Source organism: Gossypium arboreum, chromosome 3, assembly GCF_025698485.1.
Source record: "Gossypium arboreum isolate Shixiya-1 chromosome 3, ASM2569848v2, whole genome shotgun sequence".
Taxonomy (NCBI): domain Eukaryota; kingdom Viridiplantae; phylum Streptophyta; class Magnoliopsida; order Malvales; family Malvaceae; genus Gossypium; species Gossypium arboreum.
This window is the reverse complement of record NC_069072.1, coordinates 42,396,972-42,414,336: the sequence shown is the minus strand read 5'-3', so window position 1 is coordinate 42,414,336 and position 17,365 is coordinate 42,396,972. Positions and strand designations below refer to the sequence as shown.

At 34.5% G+C, this 17,365-nt stretch overlaps 2 protein-coding genes across 5 annotated transcripts; both read left to right on the top strand.

Moving 5' to 3' along the window:
- Positions 1 to 5,401: 5,401 nt before the first annotated feature.
- On the top strand, positions 5,402 to 9,109 carry LOC108476733 (D-aminoacyl-tRNA deacylase). The gene is made up of 9 exons (XM_017779022.2): positions 5,402 to 5,678; positions 5,760 to 5,940; positions 6,017 to 6,159; positions 6,243 to 6,306; positions 6,990 to 7,042; positions 7,307 to 7,362; positions 7,601 to 7,675; positions 7,856 to 8,044; positions 8,748 to 9,109. Exons 1-9 carry the CDS (start codon positions 5,565 to 5,567, stop codon positions 8,833 to 8,835), a joined length of 963 nt encoding a protein of 320 aa, XP_017634511.1. The 5' UTR covers positions 5,402 to 5,564; the 3' UTR covers positions 8,836 to 9,109.
- Positions 9,110 to 10,968: 1,859 nt separating this feature from the next.
- LOC108476949 (uncharacterized) lies at positions 10,969 to 15,412 on the top strand. Of its 4 annotated transcripts, none has more exons than XM_053025687.1 (6): positions 10,969 to 11,353; positions 11,835 to 11,891; positions 12,845 to 12,919; positions 13,149 to 14,077; positions 14,454 to 14,956; positions 15,038 to 15,412. In XM_053025687.1, the coding sequence occupies exons 3-6, from the start codon at positions 12,910 to 12,912 to the stop codon at positions 15,144 to 15,146; spliced, it is 1,551 nt and encodes a 516-aa protein (XP_052881647.1). In that variant the 5' UTR covers positions 10,969 to 11,353; positions 11,835 to 11,891; positions 12,845 to 12,909; the 3' UTR covers positions 15,147 to 15,412. The 4 variants fall into 4 exon arrangements, with proteins under 4 accessions (XP_052881647.1, XP_017634823.1, XP_017634825.1 ...); XM_017779334.2 differs by having other exon boundaries at positions 12,840 to 12,919; XM_017779336.2 differs by lacking the exon at positions 12,845 to 12,919.
- The last annotated feature ends 1,953 nt before the right edge of the window (positions 15,413 to 17,365 follow it).

Genomic DNA, 17,365 nt, shown 5'->3' with positions numbered 1-17,365 from the left:
GAACATCCTAAAAAATCAGTGAAAAACTTGTTTCCCCTATTGTATCTCCCCGTCCAGGCCTTTATACGACAGTGTTTACAAATCAGTCACTGTCTCGAGCACATACTCCAGAATCCCGACTATCCATCCTTGAACCTCGTTGTATGATGCATCCCAGTCATCATACAACTCTCGCATCACCATTTGCTTTGTCCATCATGACTCTTGGTAGACACATTATACTTGAATCGAGCTTGCATGTCTGCAATAAGGACTGACACCTGAATGGTGGACGACTCTTTCACCAAAGGGATGATGTAGTTGCATATAGTTTTTGCATCTAACTTTCAAAGGTCTTGCGACATACGAGTAGACCTGTATGTGTGTGGACCTTTTAGTTTCCTTATCATCTACATTTGTGTCCGCTATATTAACACGGCTCGAACACGCTAGTTACAACCAATTGAGGCTTTCCAACATTCTCATACGTACAAAAAATGCGTCGACTTCGTTACTTTATAATCCACACCTAACTTCAAGCTAAGTTTTTTTATAGCATGTAAACAGTCTTTTTTGTTATCGAATTGTTGTCCTACGAACAACTCTTCATCGTCGAATTCATCATCAAGTAGGTAAGTAGGTACAATGTTTGTATATTTCAGGAACTCGTGTGCAAGAGTCGCATTAGGATCCATGTCGGTCATGAAGGACCTTGAATTATTTCTTATAACTATACCAGGTCCTGTGTTCTCAGCCGAATGGGGGTTTGCATTTTCACCCTCCATCGAGCCTTCCTCGCCTATGTCTTCAGGGATGTCATCCAAATTGGGGTCACTAAAATCATTGTTGGGATCATGGTGGGACTGAAAATCATTTTCGGACCCTTCATCATCATCTTCTATTGTAATACACTCTAACCCTTATCTGTCACCAGAATAGGGTTATGAAGTATTACCGGACCTTTTCGAAATCAAACACAATCATCTCATAACATTTAGTATACATATAAAAACTATTCATATAATACTCATATTGTCCCTTATATGGGCCTTCAAGGCCCAAAATACACTTTAGAAGTGAGTTGAGACTAAACCGAACACTTAGGAAATATTTAGCGAAATGTCAAAATTTTCCTTAGAAACAGGGGACACACGCCCGTGTGGCTCACACGGCCTAAAGACATGCCCATGTCTTAGACAGTGTGGGCATTCGATGTGAGGCATACGGTCGTGTACTAACTCATGCCCAATTTAGGGTAGCTACTGACTTGGGTCACACGGCCAACCACACGCCCATGTGCTAGGCCGTGTGCAAAAACCTGGGCATTCTATTTTGAAATTTTAAGGTGCATGGAACACGTACACAGTCAAACTATACGCCCATGTGCCAGGCTGTGTGTCACACACGGCTGAGACAAACGCCCGTGTGGACGAAAATAGGTCATTTTAAGGCCACTTTTCTCACCCGATTATTATTCACCTGCAAACAACATTGAAACACACTAATATATTTCAACCAAGCAACCAATTCAAGTCAAAACATGTATATTAACATAATATGTTAACACAAAGATCAATTGTCTAAATTTGCCAAACTAATTTCATTCATTGATTTACCAAAACCTAATCTTAATAATATACTCACAAACACACACATATATATAATTGTCATTCATAATTATACTTCAAGTTTAGCACTTTTCAATCCATCCTTATACATGTCATATAAACCATAAAATGTAAAACAAAATCTACTAGATTAATCTGGATAGTGTGACCTGATGCGTTGACCCAATCCTCTGAACTTTTTAAAAATCTGCAAAGAACATTGAACAACACAAGTAAGCTTAATGAAGCTTAGTAAGTTCGTTGGCTTTAAACATAAATCTTACCATACATATTAAAACAACTCATTTAAATAAAGCATTCAATATAAATTTCTTGTCAATCACTACTTCAATTGATGAATTCACTTATTTCATATCAGAATCAACAATATAATTGAGTCTTCAACCATTAGTATCAAATATCACTTACTGAATTATCAACCTTTGTCAGACTAATGAACATCTTACAGATATGAGTACACTGTAAACAGAAGCCTGATAGCTGAATAGAAGCACATAAGTGCTAACGGAAGCCCATAGGGTTGAACAGAAGCTTATAGGAGCTGAACGGAAACCCACAGGGTTGAACATAAACTCATATGAGTTGAACGGAAACTCATAAGGGTTAAACTAAAGCTCAAAAAAGCTAAACGAGAACCCATAAGGGTTAAACTGAAGCTTAAAAGAGCTAAACGGAAAGCAAACATGAGTGTTCGCAACAAAGGCTGAACCTCAGTTTACTTGGGTAATTTTGCCGTCAATTCCCCTTTTTACACTGAACAATTGTACTCAATCCTGCGTTCCGTTTACTTCGAACATTCCATTCAATTTCATAACTTTTAAAATAATTTTATTTTAAACAAAAAAAATATGAATAAATACATAATACCATTCATTAATTTAATATTTAATATTAAATTTTAACCATACGAACTTACCTGGGCTGAATTGTGGAATTTGTAGTAGTTTGAGGACTATTCAGCTAATTTTCCTTTTTCTCATTTATCATCAGACTCTTGATCTAAAATATATAGAATTAGCACATATAATTCAATTCTAATTCGCTTCACAATTTTATACCCTTCAATTTTTGAAATTATACAATTACCCCAAATTTTATAGTTTTTCCAATTTAGTCCCCCATTAATTAGCCTATCAAATAAGCTAATTTTTCTAAATTGGAAATTTATCTAATTATTCTAGGATATTTTACAGCCTTTGATATATAAAACTTTAGATAAAATCCCTAATTCTTAAATTCTTCACAATTTAGTCCTAAAATCAATATCTATCAAATTCACTTAAAAAATCATCATATAATAAAATTAAAGCTTCAAATTCATGTTAATTCATCATAAATATTTAGCACTCATCAATGGTAACTTTAAAAAGTACTCATAAAATTAAAAACTAATAAAATAGATAGTTGGACCTAATTGTAAAAGTCTTAAAAACATAAAAAATACAAGAAAAAGGCAAAATTGAACTCACTTGTAGAAAAAAAATATGAAAAACCAGCTTATAGGAACTCTTCTATGGTGTATTTCTAAAGTTTTAGAAGAAAAATATCTAGAATTCTCATGAAAATTCAATTTCTAAGCTTAATTTTACAAAATTTCCAATTTTACCCTATTGTTCACCCTAATTTTTGTTATTTCTTGGACACACATGCCGTCCAGCCTTATAATAAGTGCATAATTGCCTATTTGGTCCTCTCTTAATTACCTCTTAAGCTATTTAATCATTTTAACAAGTTTTGCACCCCTTTTTCAATTTAGTCCTTTTTAATTAATTGACTATCGAAACGTTAAAATTTCCTAACGAAACTTTAATACCAACTCAATGACACTCCGTAAATATTTATAAAAATATTTAGGACTAGGTTTATGAAATCAAGGTCTCGATACCTCATTTTCGAGACTAATTGACATAATAATTCTTTTAACTCACAAAATTCACTAATTCAAGAATATTTTTAAAATCACAATTGACTCATAATTATTAAATAATAATAAAATTTTCAAACTCACTTGCCGGATTTAGTGATCTTGAATCACTGTTTTCGACACCACTGAAAATTGGGTTGTTACATCTATGGTGGCTAACACCTCTAGATGGATCTCTAGACGAGTATACAAGTTTGAGATGTTATACAAACATCTACCGGTGTTTGGATTTTCAAGAGTTGGCTTTGATCGTCCACAACCTGACTGATCTTCCCAGGAGACGTTAAGATCAAAATCAATTCTAGAACGCTGACTTGTTGGAATTACAACTTGAATGAGATCCAATTCAGCTATCTTCAGATTTTCTATCTCAAGGGGCAATAAATGGCTATCATTGTCACTGGATCATCATCATCATCATCTTCAAGCTCAATTCTGAGAACTTGAGCGGATCTGTTGAAACTGGAAATTTGTAAAACAGTGTCAACATTTTCTTTCCGTAGCAGGTTGCTATCTTTGTACTGATTTTTTATTTTAAATTTGCCAGCGAAACACGCTTGTTGAATCTCATTCATATTTTTTTTGACTTTGAAATACACGGCCTTCTTCAGTTGTATTTATCATTTCTCCATCGAAATGAACATAAACAAACAAAATTTGGGAACTCACCTTAAAAAATTTTTGCTTCCTTTTCAACAAAGAAAATATTAATATTTTTAATCTCGATTTTCAACTAATAAAGCAAATAAAAAAGCAAACAAAAACTCAAATGGAAGACAAAACACTTCTATATATATCTGATAAATTTGGTGCCGGCCATCTGATTCCCAAAATTAAGAAAACTAATTTTTTAATACTTGGTGCTGGCTATCAATGTTCAAAAATAAGAAAAAATAATTTTTTTAATGTGATAAATTGGTGCCAACTATCAGTGTCCCAAAACAAAAAAAAAATATTTTTGGGACCTGAAAAAGGTAGTGCTGGCCATTAGTGTCCCAAAGTAAAAAAAATTACATTGGGACCAAAAAAATATACTTGGTGCCAACTATTTACTGGCCAGCATTCAAAATTTTTTTCTTACTTTGGGATACTGGTGTCGGCTATTAGTGTCCCAAAGTAAAAAAAAAAAAAATTATATTGGGACCCAAAAAATGTACTTGGTGTCAACCATTTACTGGCTAGCAATCAAATTTTTTTTTCTTACTTTGGGACACTAGTATCGACTATGAGTGTCCCAAAGTAAAAAAAAATTACATTAGGACCCAAAAAATGTACTTGGTGTGCTGACCATCAGTATCCCAAAGTAAAAAAGAAAAGACCTTGGGACCCGAAAAATGTACCTGGTGTCGGCCATCTACTGGTCAGCACCTAAATTTTTTTTAAATTGACACTGGTGCCAGCCATCAGTGTCTCAAAGTAAAAAAAAAAAAATTGCCTTAAGACTCAAAGAATGTACTTGGTGCCGGTCATCTACTGGCTAACACTAATTTTTTTTTTTAAATATCTTTGGAGCAGGTCATTACATGGCCAGAATCAAAATTTTTTTCAAATAGTGGTATACTTGTATACCAGTATGATACGATTTAAAAGAAATATCCTAGTGCCGGCTATTTGGTTCTAGAATCAAAAAAAATTATTTTTTTAAAATCTGACACAATTATTAGGTGATGATGGGGCCAAAACACATGGTAGTGCTGACTATTAAATTCCTAAAATTCAAATCAACTGTTAATTTTATGTTATTTTGGTGAATATTTTTAAATTAAAATTATTTTTATAAACATTTAAATTTTTTTTAGGTTAAACGGGTAAAAAAAAAAAAAACCGGCAACTGGATGCTTGAAAGCTTGAATCATCGTATGATGGGTTCAGTCCCGCTAACAAATACATTCACGCGTGCCTGTCTCGTCAAAACCCGTAGGCTTGGCGAAACCTGTGGGCTAGCCAGAAAATAGAACACGGAATTTCAGTACTTTAAATACCATAAAATTTTTTTTAATCAGACATAATTTCGACGCAAAAGGAAAGCTGAAATGGTGACGATAGTAGTAGCTACAACGAGCGATCCGGCCTCAATCAATCCAGCCTACGCCCTCTTGGCCATGCCCGGTTGGCTCCCCGTGCCTGCTCCCTCTTTATTGCAACAGGTCCTTAATTAATTTACTGCCATCGACATTACACATCTTAATTCTACAATTCTTTTAATTTTTATTCATTTCTTTCTTTAGGGAATCAAAAGTTTTGCTAATAAAAATGTGCGATTTCTTCAACACGACAAAGGCATTGTCGAAGAGGACGATTTGGATCGCCGTTGGGAGGAAGCTACCGGCGAGGCTGTCGATGAGGTTATTTTCTTCAGCAAACACACCGCTGTTTCCAACCGCCCTGCTCTCACCGTTCACCCAATTGGTATCCTTTATTTTTCTAAAACAAATTCTTCAGATTAAATCAAATATTTGTTACTTTCTGATTATTTGAAATGTAGGGGTGCCTCATTTGCGCGAAGGAGATGTTCCGCCACAGGGTGGAAGGCCTGGCTGGGCTGCGCCACCTGACCCTAGGATAGGGCCCTGGCTTAGGCTTTTGAAGAAACTTGCCCAGTCTCATAATTTGGTTCCTGAATTTGAGGTCATTTTAATTAATGATTATTACTAGTACAATTTCTTTTTCCCTTTCTCTCTTACTAATACTATTTTTAAATTTGGCTGTAGATAACTTTGGAGGGTACACATCATGGACCTATAACAACCAAACCAACTCTGTTCCTTGAGATTGGTAATCCACTGCTGTTAAATAATTTCTTGTAGGAAATTTAATTTGGAAACAAAAATCAATAGTGAATAAATAAATGGAAAAGCTACTATCTTGGTTGACATGGGATGGGATGGATTTTGCATTTCGTTTTACAAAGTTGGGATAAAAATCTTTATGTGATTAGCAATTTGAGGTTTCCTTAAGGCGGTTAATATGGTGAATCTTTGACAATTCAGTTTGGATTGTTGTTTAGAGATAAATTATGTGGCTAGTATACCTATACATTTACACAAATTGAGCTGTTAAATTGATATATGGATATGGATTTTATTCATTTTTCCTTTATGTACTACTTCATTGAGGTGAACATTCCCCTCAACTGATATTATCAATCATGCATTTCATTTTTATTCATAGTCAGTGATCGAGTTTTAGGTCATCATTTGCGTTATGCTTATCATGTGACTATTTTGCTTTTAAATAAATTGCTACCAGAATGAAGAACACAGTAGTTTCCATGGTTACTTGATTGCATCTGGAAGAGTTTTTATGCCGTTTAATTCTGTGACACAATTTTTTGTCTGCTTGGTGCTGATAGCAATTAGTACTTAGCTTTGTGTCATATGGATTTCTGCTGGTGTTCCTAGAATTTAATTATTTTCCTTTTTCTCTGTGCTTAATATGCTTTCTTTTTGTTGTTTTAGGCAGCACAGATGAGTACTGGAAGAGGCAAGATGCTGCCAAAGTCATTGCTCTAGTTGAGTATACGTTTATCATATTTTTTCTTCCAAGAAATTTTCATTAGCACAGCCCATTTGTTATCTTTCCTCTATTGTTGTTGTTATTCGTGTTCAGTTTTATTTTTAACATCCCAACTTAGATGATACAAAAAACTTGATGGTTGAACATGGATAAACTTTTGCTACTTTAAACGTGAACCTAATTTGTGGCACTAGGGAGATTAGATAGATTATTGGAAGTGAAGGCTTCATTCCCTAACTTTTTCTGTTTGTGCTTAAAGTTAGTTTGGGAAGGACTTGGGCTCGGAGGTGGTGCTGCAGTCGGAAACTGGGGCAGGTACTGACCTAATAACTGACATAAAAGTCATTAAGCTTTTCTTGCTGTTCCTTTACTGTATATGTTTTTATTAAACTCAATTATCTTTGGAGATTTCTATCCTGGTACTCTAATTGGTAATCAAGCACTTAATTTTGATTTATTTTCTGTTATTCCTTCTTTTGTTTGGTTTTTGGAAACAAAGAGTTTCTCATTCATGAAATATAACCTGGTGTTTTATAAATTCATGACACTCAAGGGAGAATGAAAGAAACAAAGTGCTTTTCGGAATTGGTGGTGGACACTACGCACCTCGGCATATGGATATAGTCATGTAAGTAATTGTTACCGTTAGCTTTTTCTACATTGGCCATGCACCTCTAGATCTTGAATTTTCTTCCTGTTATCTCCTGTGATTCCAAACTTATTGACATGCCTTTTTAAGTTTTTTGTGTTCTCCTGTTTCTAGGAAAAGAATTATAAACTTTCTTTTTTTGTAAACTACTAACTGCAGGAAAGAAGGTGTTTGGGTGGGCCACCTGCTTTCAGGATATTCTTTGCCAATGGAAGATCCAAGTCAGTCAAAAGAGAACGGAAATACTGATGGTATTGGTGGGACATGGAGACAATCGATTAAAGTTGCATTTGAGGCTACAAAATCAGCTTTCCCTGGTGGGGAAGTTTTGGCACATCTTGACCACAAGTAAGTTAACCGATAATTTTTTTACATGAACTCATGGTTCTATCATCTACGATTTTAGTTATATGTTGCAGTATTTGTCTAGAAATATGTCCCGAGTATTTGGCTACAGCTGGAACCAGTTGACCGAGTGTCCAGGAGTTGCTTGTTTTCAGTCATAAGTGGTTTTAGCTGGGTAAATTTGTGCAACAGATACTGACTTGTGTCCCGGAGCCATTGAAGTTTGGATTGGGAAACTAAAAAGGCAGAATAAAGTAAATAAAATTAGGTATGTAAAGTGATAAAAATGAATTTGAGTGCCCTTCCCTATCTAGCTTTCAAGTTTTACAGCATGTCTCTTATAGGCAAACTTGCATATACCGTGTTGGTTCTTAATTGTTTCCAGGACTCAGTGCTCCGTTTCACAATGGATTGTGAAAGTAAAAAAATGCAAATAGTGACTCCTAGATTTTTCATTTTTCTTTGGTCACTTGGAACAATTATCAGTGGCTGTTTGAGATAGTGGAGTCTAAGTGAGATTGTTGAAAGAAATTAGAAAGGGGATAAAATAAAACAAGAGGTAAACAATCTGGAGTCTAGACTTTAAATTTGTTCCAATTGATATCATCAATCGGTTTGGCCGCGACTTATTATCCGCTATAATTTCTCCTGCTGACATCTTAGATACTGTTTCAGTATTTGTCTTGATGCTTATTCCCGATTTCAGGAGTTTCAAGGGCTGGCAGAAAAATGCAATAACTGCATATTTAGGTGAGCTGAGCATTAAAATCGGAAAACCGAATGATTTCATTTGATTGATGTCGGTTTTTGGATCGACCACTTTTCCGTAGCAAAAGCGTCAATGCAGAAGATTGATTTAAAATCTATACCATAGTTAATCAGCTGCTTCTAGACAAATTTCGGTTGTTAAATTGAAGAGCAGTATAGGCAGAGATGGTTGACAAAAAAGGCGGCGTCTATACATAATTGCTTCATGCTTTGTATGGGTTTATCCAGGCTTGTTTTACTTCGATCCATTTGTAGTAAGCTAGATGATAGATGAATGAAATTATACGAGTAATTAAAGAAGTTCAATATTTATACTTTGCTACTTCGATTTTATCTCTTTAATTCTAGTCTCCATGTGGGGCTACTTGGCCAGAAATGATTTAGCCATTAAGAAACTTGCACAATTTGCTGACATTCCTCTGGCTGTCAGGAGCCAACCCCAAGTGCTGAAAACCCTCCATTATCGGCATCATTGGATCATATGATTTGGAAGCATATATGGACTTTTCTTCCCATTTTAATACACTTATGGATTATTTTTGGACTTGAATTTACATGAAAATAAAATATTTCCGAACGAAATATTTCCGAACGAACTGTTGGTGCTGAATATATGACTTGGAATAGAATTGCTGATCTCAATATACTTATTCACGATTCAGATTATTTTCTTCCTTGAACAAATAAAAAACCTGGAGCCATGTAGGAAGTATAATAGCTGCCAAAAACCGACAGCATTGGCCGACCAAGTCCCCATCAGAAAATAAGGCAGAAATCAGCAAAAATTGTCGCCCACTTGTCCATTTCACGAAAGGGAATTCAGTCATCTTGCTTGGGGATTAGTTTTTTGAGAGGAAGAATTACTTGCTGTCAAAAGAAATGAAAATGAAACCTAAATTAGTATTAGTTGCTTACATATTAAATCACATCGGTAGATTCAAATGATCCAATGCATTTTCTAGACTATTTTACTAATCAAATCCCAATCACTTAGAATTACGTGCAAATGCATATGATAAACAGAAAACTATTGATATCACCACCGTTACCTATAGAATATAGAAATGGTAGTGGTACATGTGAAACTGTTAATTCAGTACCATATTTTATGGTATTTTTAAACCCTCCATGTTTTGAGATCCCCAATCCCCATGCATTTGCAATGTAAACAACCCTTCTTTTTTTGTCTTTTTTCTACTCAAAATAAATACTACTACTACTAATAATTCTTGGTTTTTTTCTCTTTAATAATTTTTAGCCGAAAAAGATATTTGGTTTTCTTGGCTGCCTAAGGATATGGTGAACCAATGAGGTAATGACACGTAATAGTAACAAAAATAAGTTGGGGGATCCAAAATGTACCTAATTGTACCTCCACATCCTGAAATCCGTTGCCACCTAGTTTTAGCCTTTTCCACCATCTTACAAACGTCACCATTCATCGGCTTCGTCACCCAAATAAATATCACTTCAAAATAAAGGTTGGACGTTCATCACAAGATGGATACACGTGTCTCTTATAAAATCCTCACACAAGAAAGGAAAAGTCTTAACGGTGGGCTATAAATCCCGAACACATTAAATTTTTTTATCAAACGGAACTTGATTGTAATTTAAAATTAGAACTAAAATCACACATTTTCAACATAGTTTGTCCAGAGTTAGTAGCTTGCCCCGCCTAACAACCATTTTTCATTAAAACTTTTCTTTCTAAATAATTAATTACGGTATAATAAATTTAGTTTTTAAAATTTTTACATTTTAAAATTTTATTTTAATTTAATCTGTAATATTTATGTAAATGTGTAAATATTAAGATTAAATTTTTTATTTCTTTTAGAAGAAAGATCAAATTAATAAAATATATAAACATTGATATTAACTTTATTATTATACCAATCAAAATTATATACAATTAACATAAGACATTAATATAAACTAATTGTTCTTAATTATTTACTTTTAAAAAATTATAAATTAAATTATTTTAATTTTATTAAAAAATTAATTTACTCAATTTTAAAATCTACATAGATTAAACAAGTTTTTTATGAAAGCTTTTTACTTTTAAGATGGTTAGAAATATTTTGAATTTAAATTTAATTATTCAAATATAATATTAATATATTTTATTCTATTCACAAGTCAAGATGTTATTTTTAAAGAAACTTAACACGTGTGAACGAAATCATCGTCATCTTCATCATATCTTCACTGGTTTCGCATACACGTTAAAACTTCCCCTTCTTTTTGTTTTACTTTCTCTGCCGGCTTTTTATTTTACAACTGATTACGGAAGATTTCATTTCTCCGGCGAAAAACAAGACAAACAAAATTGTTGACTTAAAAGAACAGAGCTGAGATTTCCGACACCTTTGTCGGCTTCGAAAAATTTTAAAAAAATTCAAAAGGAAAGGGAAAAAGGAGAGAAAAATTGTTTTGGGGGGCTTTCTTTTTCTTGTTTACTTCTTCTTGATGTTGTTGCTGTTTGGTTGGAAGGAAAATGTTAATTTCCTTTTTTTAAATTTCTGAGAAACTGATCAGGTAAAGTGGCGTTCTCTGTGTGGTTAAACATAGTTCTAAAATAGGTTGGGGATAATTAATGCTAAAACTGAGTCAATAAATAAAAGGCTTGTCGTGGGTGGTTCTCTCTCAAAAACCCAAAAATAAATAATCAGGGAAAACAAATAGAGCCGTTTGTTTGGTTTGCTATGGCCATTAATAGCACATAGAAGTAGAGATTTTTGACTTTTGACCCTTTTAATTACGATGTTTTTTTTTGGATAATTACAAGAACTCTCTCATTTCCTTAATAATCTCTGTTTTCTTTCTTTCATCTGTTGTGAAAATCCCTCTTAAAACACCCAAAGCTGGGGTTTAGAGCTTTGTTTTTTAAGCTTCTTTATTCCTATTATTTACTTTGTTTCCTTTCGAGCTATCCCAAACTCCAAAGACTCTTCCTCACCCTTAAGGTCCCCTTTGTTTCATGTACAACCTTGTTTATGTTTTCACTTGGCTTTTACAGTGAAGATTGTTGGAAGTTCCAGCACTGAATCAACAGAGAAGAACCAAAAAAAAAGAGGTACTGTAAAACTATAATTTAGCTTAGTAATTTTAATAACTCTGTTATCTTTTTGTATGAATGTGTTTCTCTTTTCATGGTTTCTTGTATTTGTTGGGATCTGCTTCACATCTTTGATATTCTCTCCTTTTGGTTTTTACGTCTTTGTTTTCTTGAGCTTGAGAGTTATATAAAATATGGGATTTTTGTTATAAAAAATATTATAACATGTTAGATCTGGTTAGAGCTAGAAAACAGAACATATTGCGGCATTGTTGTAAAAAAAGGTTTCATTTTTTAGGGTTTTAAAATCAGTTAAAAGCTTTTGAGTTATAATTTAGTGGTTGTAAGTTCATATAAGCTTTTCAAAAAGTTTTTTTTTTTCTAACCCTCTCTTGTCTTTTTGTATATTGAGGACTGACTAAGAAAAGATTCCTCATGGTGAACAGAAATATATTTTTTGGTTATGAATCAGTTTCTTCAGATTGTTGCGGTTTACTCTGTTATTGCTGTATATATTTGAATAAATTATTAGCTAGAAGTAACCGACTGTGGATTGGAATTTTTTAGGGCTTCAAATTTTGGTGGAAATTGTTGGTTTTCTAAGATGATAAATAAGCTTTGCTTACAAAGTTCTTCTCATCTGTTTTTGTTACTTTCATCACTGGTCATTTTAGCTTTGGGTTTCTTTGCTTTTGAATTTTATTCTTTGGAGATCAGTTAGCTTTTTGTGTTAAAGCTGCTCGGTTTGTATATTTCTATGCTTGGAAAAATGTTTGTGGAAGCCATCGTTTATGACATGGCAGTTTCAATTGATCATATGAGCTGCTTCATCTTTACACCCTTTTTTTATCAACTCTGTATTTTTATATGTCAGCCACTGCCAATAGCTGTTTTCTATTCAATCATTTTTCGATGATTTTGAGTTGGTTGATGATGATCTAACTTTGTCCTGCATTTCATGGCCAGAATAGTTCACAAATGCCATGTGGTTTAAGATATCAACTCGTAGCAACCACGAGGCCTATTGATGTAAAACATGAAACTTGGTAATAATATATTTTCTAATTTTCCTTCTCATCATCTCGATCGCTCTGTTTGTATATGTTATCTTTGCTTTCTGTTTTCTTTGTCTGCTGGAAGTCAGTTCTGCTTTAGTTTATCACTGCACTTCTTTTTCAAAATTTGACTGCATATGATGTTTAACCTGGTTTCGAATGTGTTAGTCTACATTTTCATCTTTCAGATGTTACTAACTCGTGAATGTTTTGGTTGCAGATAGTGAACAAGTGCTTTGCCATTCAACTGTAGGCCTCAAGAGTGACTCAAAGCCGTATTCCTTTATAGACTCTAAACCTTTCAAAAACAAAGAGAAGCCTCTGGATTCTGTTGGACTGAATGCAGAAGGATTTGTGAAGAATGATATGAACAGGGTAATGCATGATATAAAAGGAAATGATGGAGATACGGACCCCATGCTATATCTAGAGAAGACAGGAGATGGATGGCCAGCATCAAAACTTAATTGTTCTATGAGTGTAAATGACTTTTCCAATGGTAATGAAATGGAGGCCCGAGATTTCGTGCCACCAAATTCTCATTCTTTGAAGAATATGGGTTCATTTCAGGACTCGGTTTTTTATTTGGACAAAAGTGTAATGGAATGTGCATTGCCCGAATTGGTAGTTTGCTATAAAGAGAGTGCATATCATGTCGTCAAAGACATCTGTATTGATGAGGGAGTTCCAACTCAGGACAAGTTCTTGTTTGACAGTGGTGTGGACAAGAAGAGTGATTGCAACTTTCTGCCTTCTGAAGAGGATCAAGACAGTAAGCTGCTGAAAGAAAAACGGGAGAGTGATATATCTATGCAAGCTGGTTCCATGTATCCAGAAGAAAATCAAATGGACAAGGATAATGAACGTGATTCTAATAAAAAAACCATTTCTGATAAATATACCCAAGATATTTCCTTATCTCTAGAAGAAAATGAGCCTAAAAACAGAATTCCAAGTCAATGTGATACGGAGGATTTGATACTGTCTAGGAAAATGATTGACGACACAATGAAAATGGCCAGAGATGATGTCTCCAAAGAGTTGTTTACCCTTGGAGAGTTGCTTTCCATGCCAGAATTCAGCACAGTGAAACCCGAAGCTATGTCATCCAATTGCAAAAGTGATGGAATCAAACAACAGTGTTTTCAGGTAAACTCATCTTGGTCAAAGTTACTAAATTCCAATGTACTATGCTGAAATTCCTTGGAATAACAATATGGATTCACCAATGTATGCAGGGAAACATGCATGGTTATATTTTATCATCCCCTAATTTTTGCATTCATGTTTGTGTTTAGCATCGAAGGCACCTCGTTTTCTAGTAATTATATGTGTTTCCCATAATGAACAGACCCTCTGTATGAAAAGTTGAAACAAGAAGAAAAACCATTGTAATTTTGTTTTCCACCTAAGTTAGGAATCTATGAATATCTGAAAGTGATAAGTATCCAGATTGTTGAAGTTACTTTTCTGTTAGGGGTTCACATCTTAGGAAGTAACATGATGTATTTTGACTTCTACGCAGAACTCAAAGGAGAAGGAAGTCATGGTGATGCCTCCTTTGGTTTCTGCAGATAAAGAATCAAACAATAGCTGCAAGGAGACAATTCTATCTGCTTCTGCCCCGGTCTCTGTAGCTGAAGAAATGGACAGTGTGAAAGGGGAAGCTACCATGTTCAGCCCTGCTACCAGCAGCAGCCTTGTCAATGAGGTATCAGATGATAGCAAACTGGCAGCTCGAAGTATCGCATTTGGCTTTGATTCTTCTGCATTGACGAGCAGCAAAGATGAGGGTTGCCACAATCTTGATCGTGAAGCTCTTGAGACTGGCCATACACCCAAGCTTGAAGACATAGCTGATCAGCCTTCTTCAAACAATCTTCAATGTGGAAACGGAGAGTCTAGTTTCTCTGCTACTGGCCTTGTAACAGGTCTAATAAGTTACTCTGGGCCGATAGCATATTCAGGCAGTCTCTCTCATAGATCAGATAGCAGCACAACGAGCACGCGATCCTTTGCCTTTCCAATGTAATTTACCTACATCTATTTTGTTTCTTGCTTCTAACTTGTTTGTTAATAACCAACTAATCCTTGTTTCCTTTGATTCAGATTGCAGTCTGAATGGAATAGCAGTCCAGTAAGAATGGCAAAAGCAGATCGGAGACATTACCGGAAGCATAGGGGTTGGAGGCAGGGACTCCTTTGCTGTAGATTCTGAAAATCCATAGGTTATACAAATTTTTATTAATTTTGTTTATCAAGGTATATACATCATCTACTTATCTCTGGCTTGGCTTGTAATGTGCAGTAGGTTTTAGAGTTTGGATCTCATGCATGCAAATTGAGCTGCAAACAATATCCTAATCCTATAATATTCATATATCATTGTAGTATTTATTTATTTACTTTTGGTTTTTGGTTTTTGGCTTTCGTGTTCATAATCTCAACATATATCAGATAAAGAGAGTTCATCATTAGTCATAATTGTTTTGCCTCCACATTTCTGGTTCATAATATCAGACCCACAAATCGATTGGCGGCTCAAATGGAATGATAACTAAAAATTTAGTTTCAACTTTTATAATTAAAATATCCAGTGGTCAACTCCTGTTTATTTTTTTTTTTCTAAAACCGGAATATAACTATGCTTAATGCCTGCTGGGTTAAACGGGAAATTTTCTCTTTAGCCCTCAAAATATAAGCATTTTAATGAAACAATTATAACCTCCTGATCCTTAAATACAGCGGCCCATTTAGGTTTCATGGATGCCTGCCTGCCTTGCTCAATTATTATTTGAACTTGGTCCTGTAAATGCTAAATAGTATCAGTGGACCAGAATCTTTCCTTGGAAGATTTTAGCCCACTTCTTATCTCTAGACGCAGTAGGTTATTATAATAGAAGGCGAAGCAACGTCAATTTTCCTTGAATTTTGGATGCCAGTTCTAATTGATGTTCCCAAGCTGTCCCCCTGTTATTGCAATAGCAGCTCCGTATGTCCTATCAATAATATTTAGTACCACTGAGAACACAAGTGATACTGTTATTTGATAACTATTGTAAGTCACCTCTGAATTCCAGGCAGGTTGGACGCTGATTCAGTGCATTATTACACCACTCCATATTCAACTTTAAATGCCTTCTCAATTGTTGAGCAATAATCCGATTGGATTTGTTAATCTGTCTTATGACTACATAGGAGCTAAGAGAAGGAAGTCGCATTTTTGTGATTTTAAAGGTGTCATATTACTAAAACACAATTATTACAAAAGGATTTTTTTATTCAAATAACACCTATTGGAACATCTTACACCCAATCTGAATGAAGATTGGAGCAACCTAAACATACATTTCATACGTTTGTCAATTTTAGATTCAAATATAATGTTTTCATAGATTATGTCGGACTTTTATAGATTATCTTGGATGAAATATAAACTTAAACGAGCTTTGGAACAATATTCGGGGACCCAAAATACACAAACAGAGAATTAGGTGTGGATACATGAGTCTATGGTATCAATATAAGTACAAAAATTTAAATAGTTTAGCTCTAGAGATCAATGTACCGATACATTCGAGGGGTTGTACAAATACATTAGGAGATGTACTGATACTATAAGGCCATGTATTGATACGTGCATCTCTTGTTTCAAAAATTTGATCACTAACTTCAATGCATTGCAACATTTGAGTCAAGTATTGATACTCTTCAAAAGGTACTTATACTTGAGTCTGAGGTTTCAATATCTCATCCCAGAAACCCCCCAAAATTGACCAATTTGGTCACTCAAACATGCTTCAACATGCACTTAAGTAAATCGACATGCAATAAAAGTTATACTAATAAATTTAACATGCCAAAACAAGATTGTAACACAATAATTCATGCCTACAAACATACTAAATCAAAATTGGATCACCTAAGTAGAATTTGTATACAAATAACCAAGCTTGCATAATACTAAATTAATTCCTAAGATCAAAGTATGGTATAACCAAAATACCAACATGTCAAATAAGTGTCAAATAACCATAAGCAATATTGACCAAACATATAACATCCAATTACCAAGTTTAATAGTCTAGGTCCTAGTTTCATGGCTAGGGGATCAAAGCCTGTGAGGATTGTGCAAAAAGTGTCCCATAAAGTTCAATTGATGAAATGTGGCTCATTTAACCCGATTGAACTAGCCCGACTAGTGGAACCCTTGGAGAAGCCCATCTACTTGAAGCCTTGGTGGCCCACTAAAGCACTCCAGTAAAACTAGAGTTACTAGGGTAAATAGTGTAGATCCTAAAAGGATAAGATTGTACAGAGTTTAAATCCCTTAGGACTCTCAATTGTAGATAGGCTTTAATCTCGACCGTCAATGTAACTCAATTTGTACCATTGGTTTTGGGGGAGCTCGACTATAAATAGAGGCCATCCCCCTCA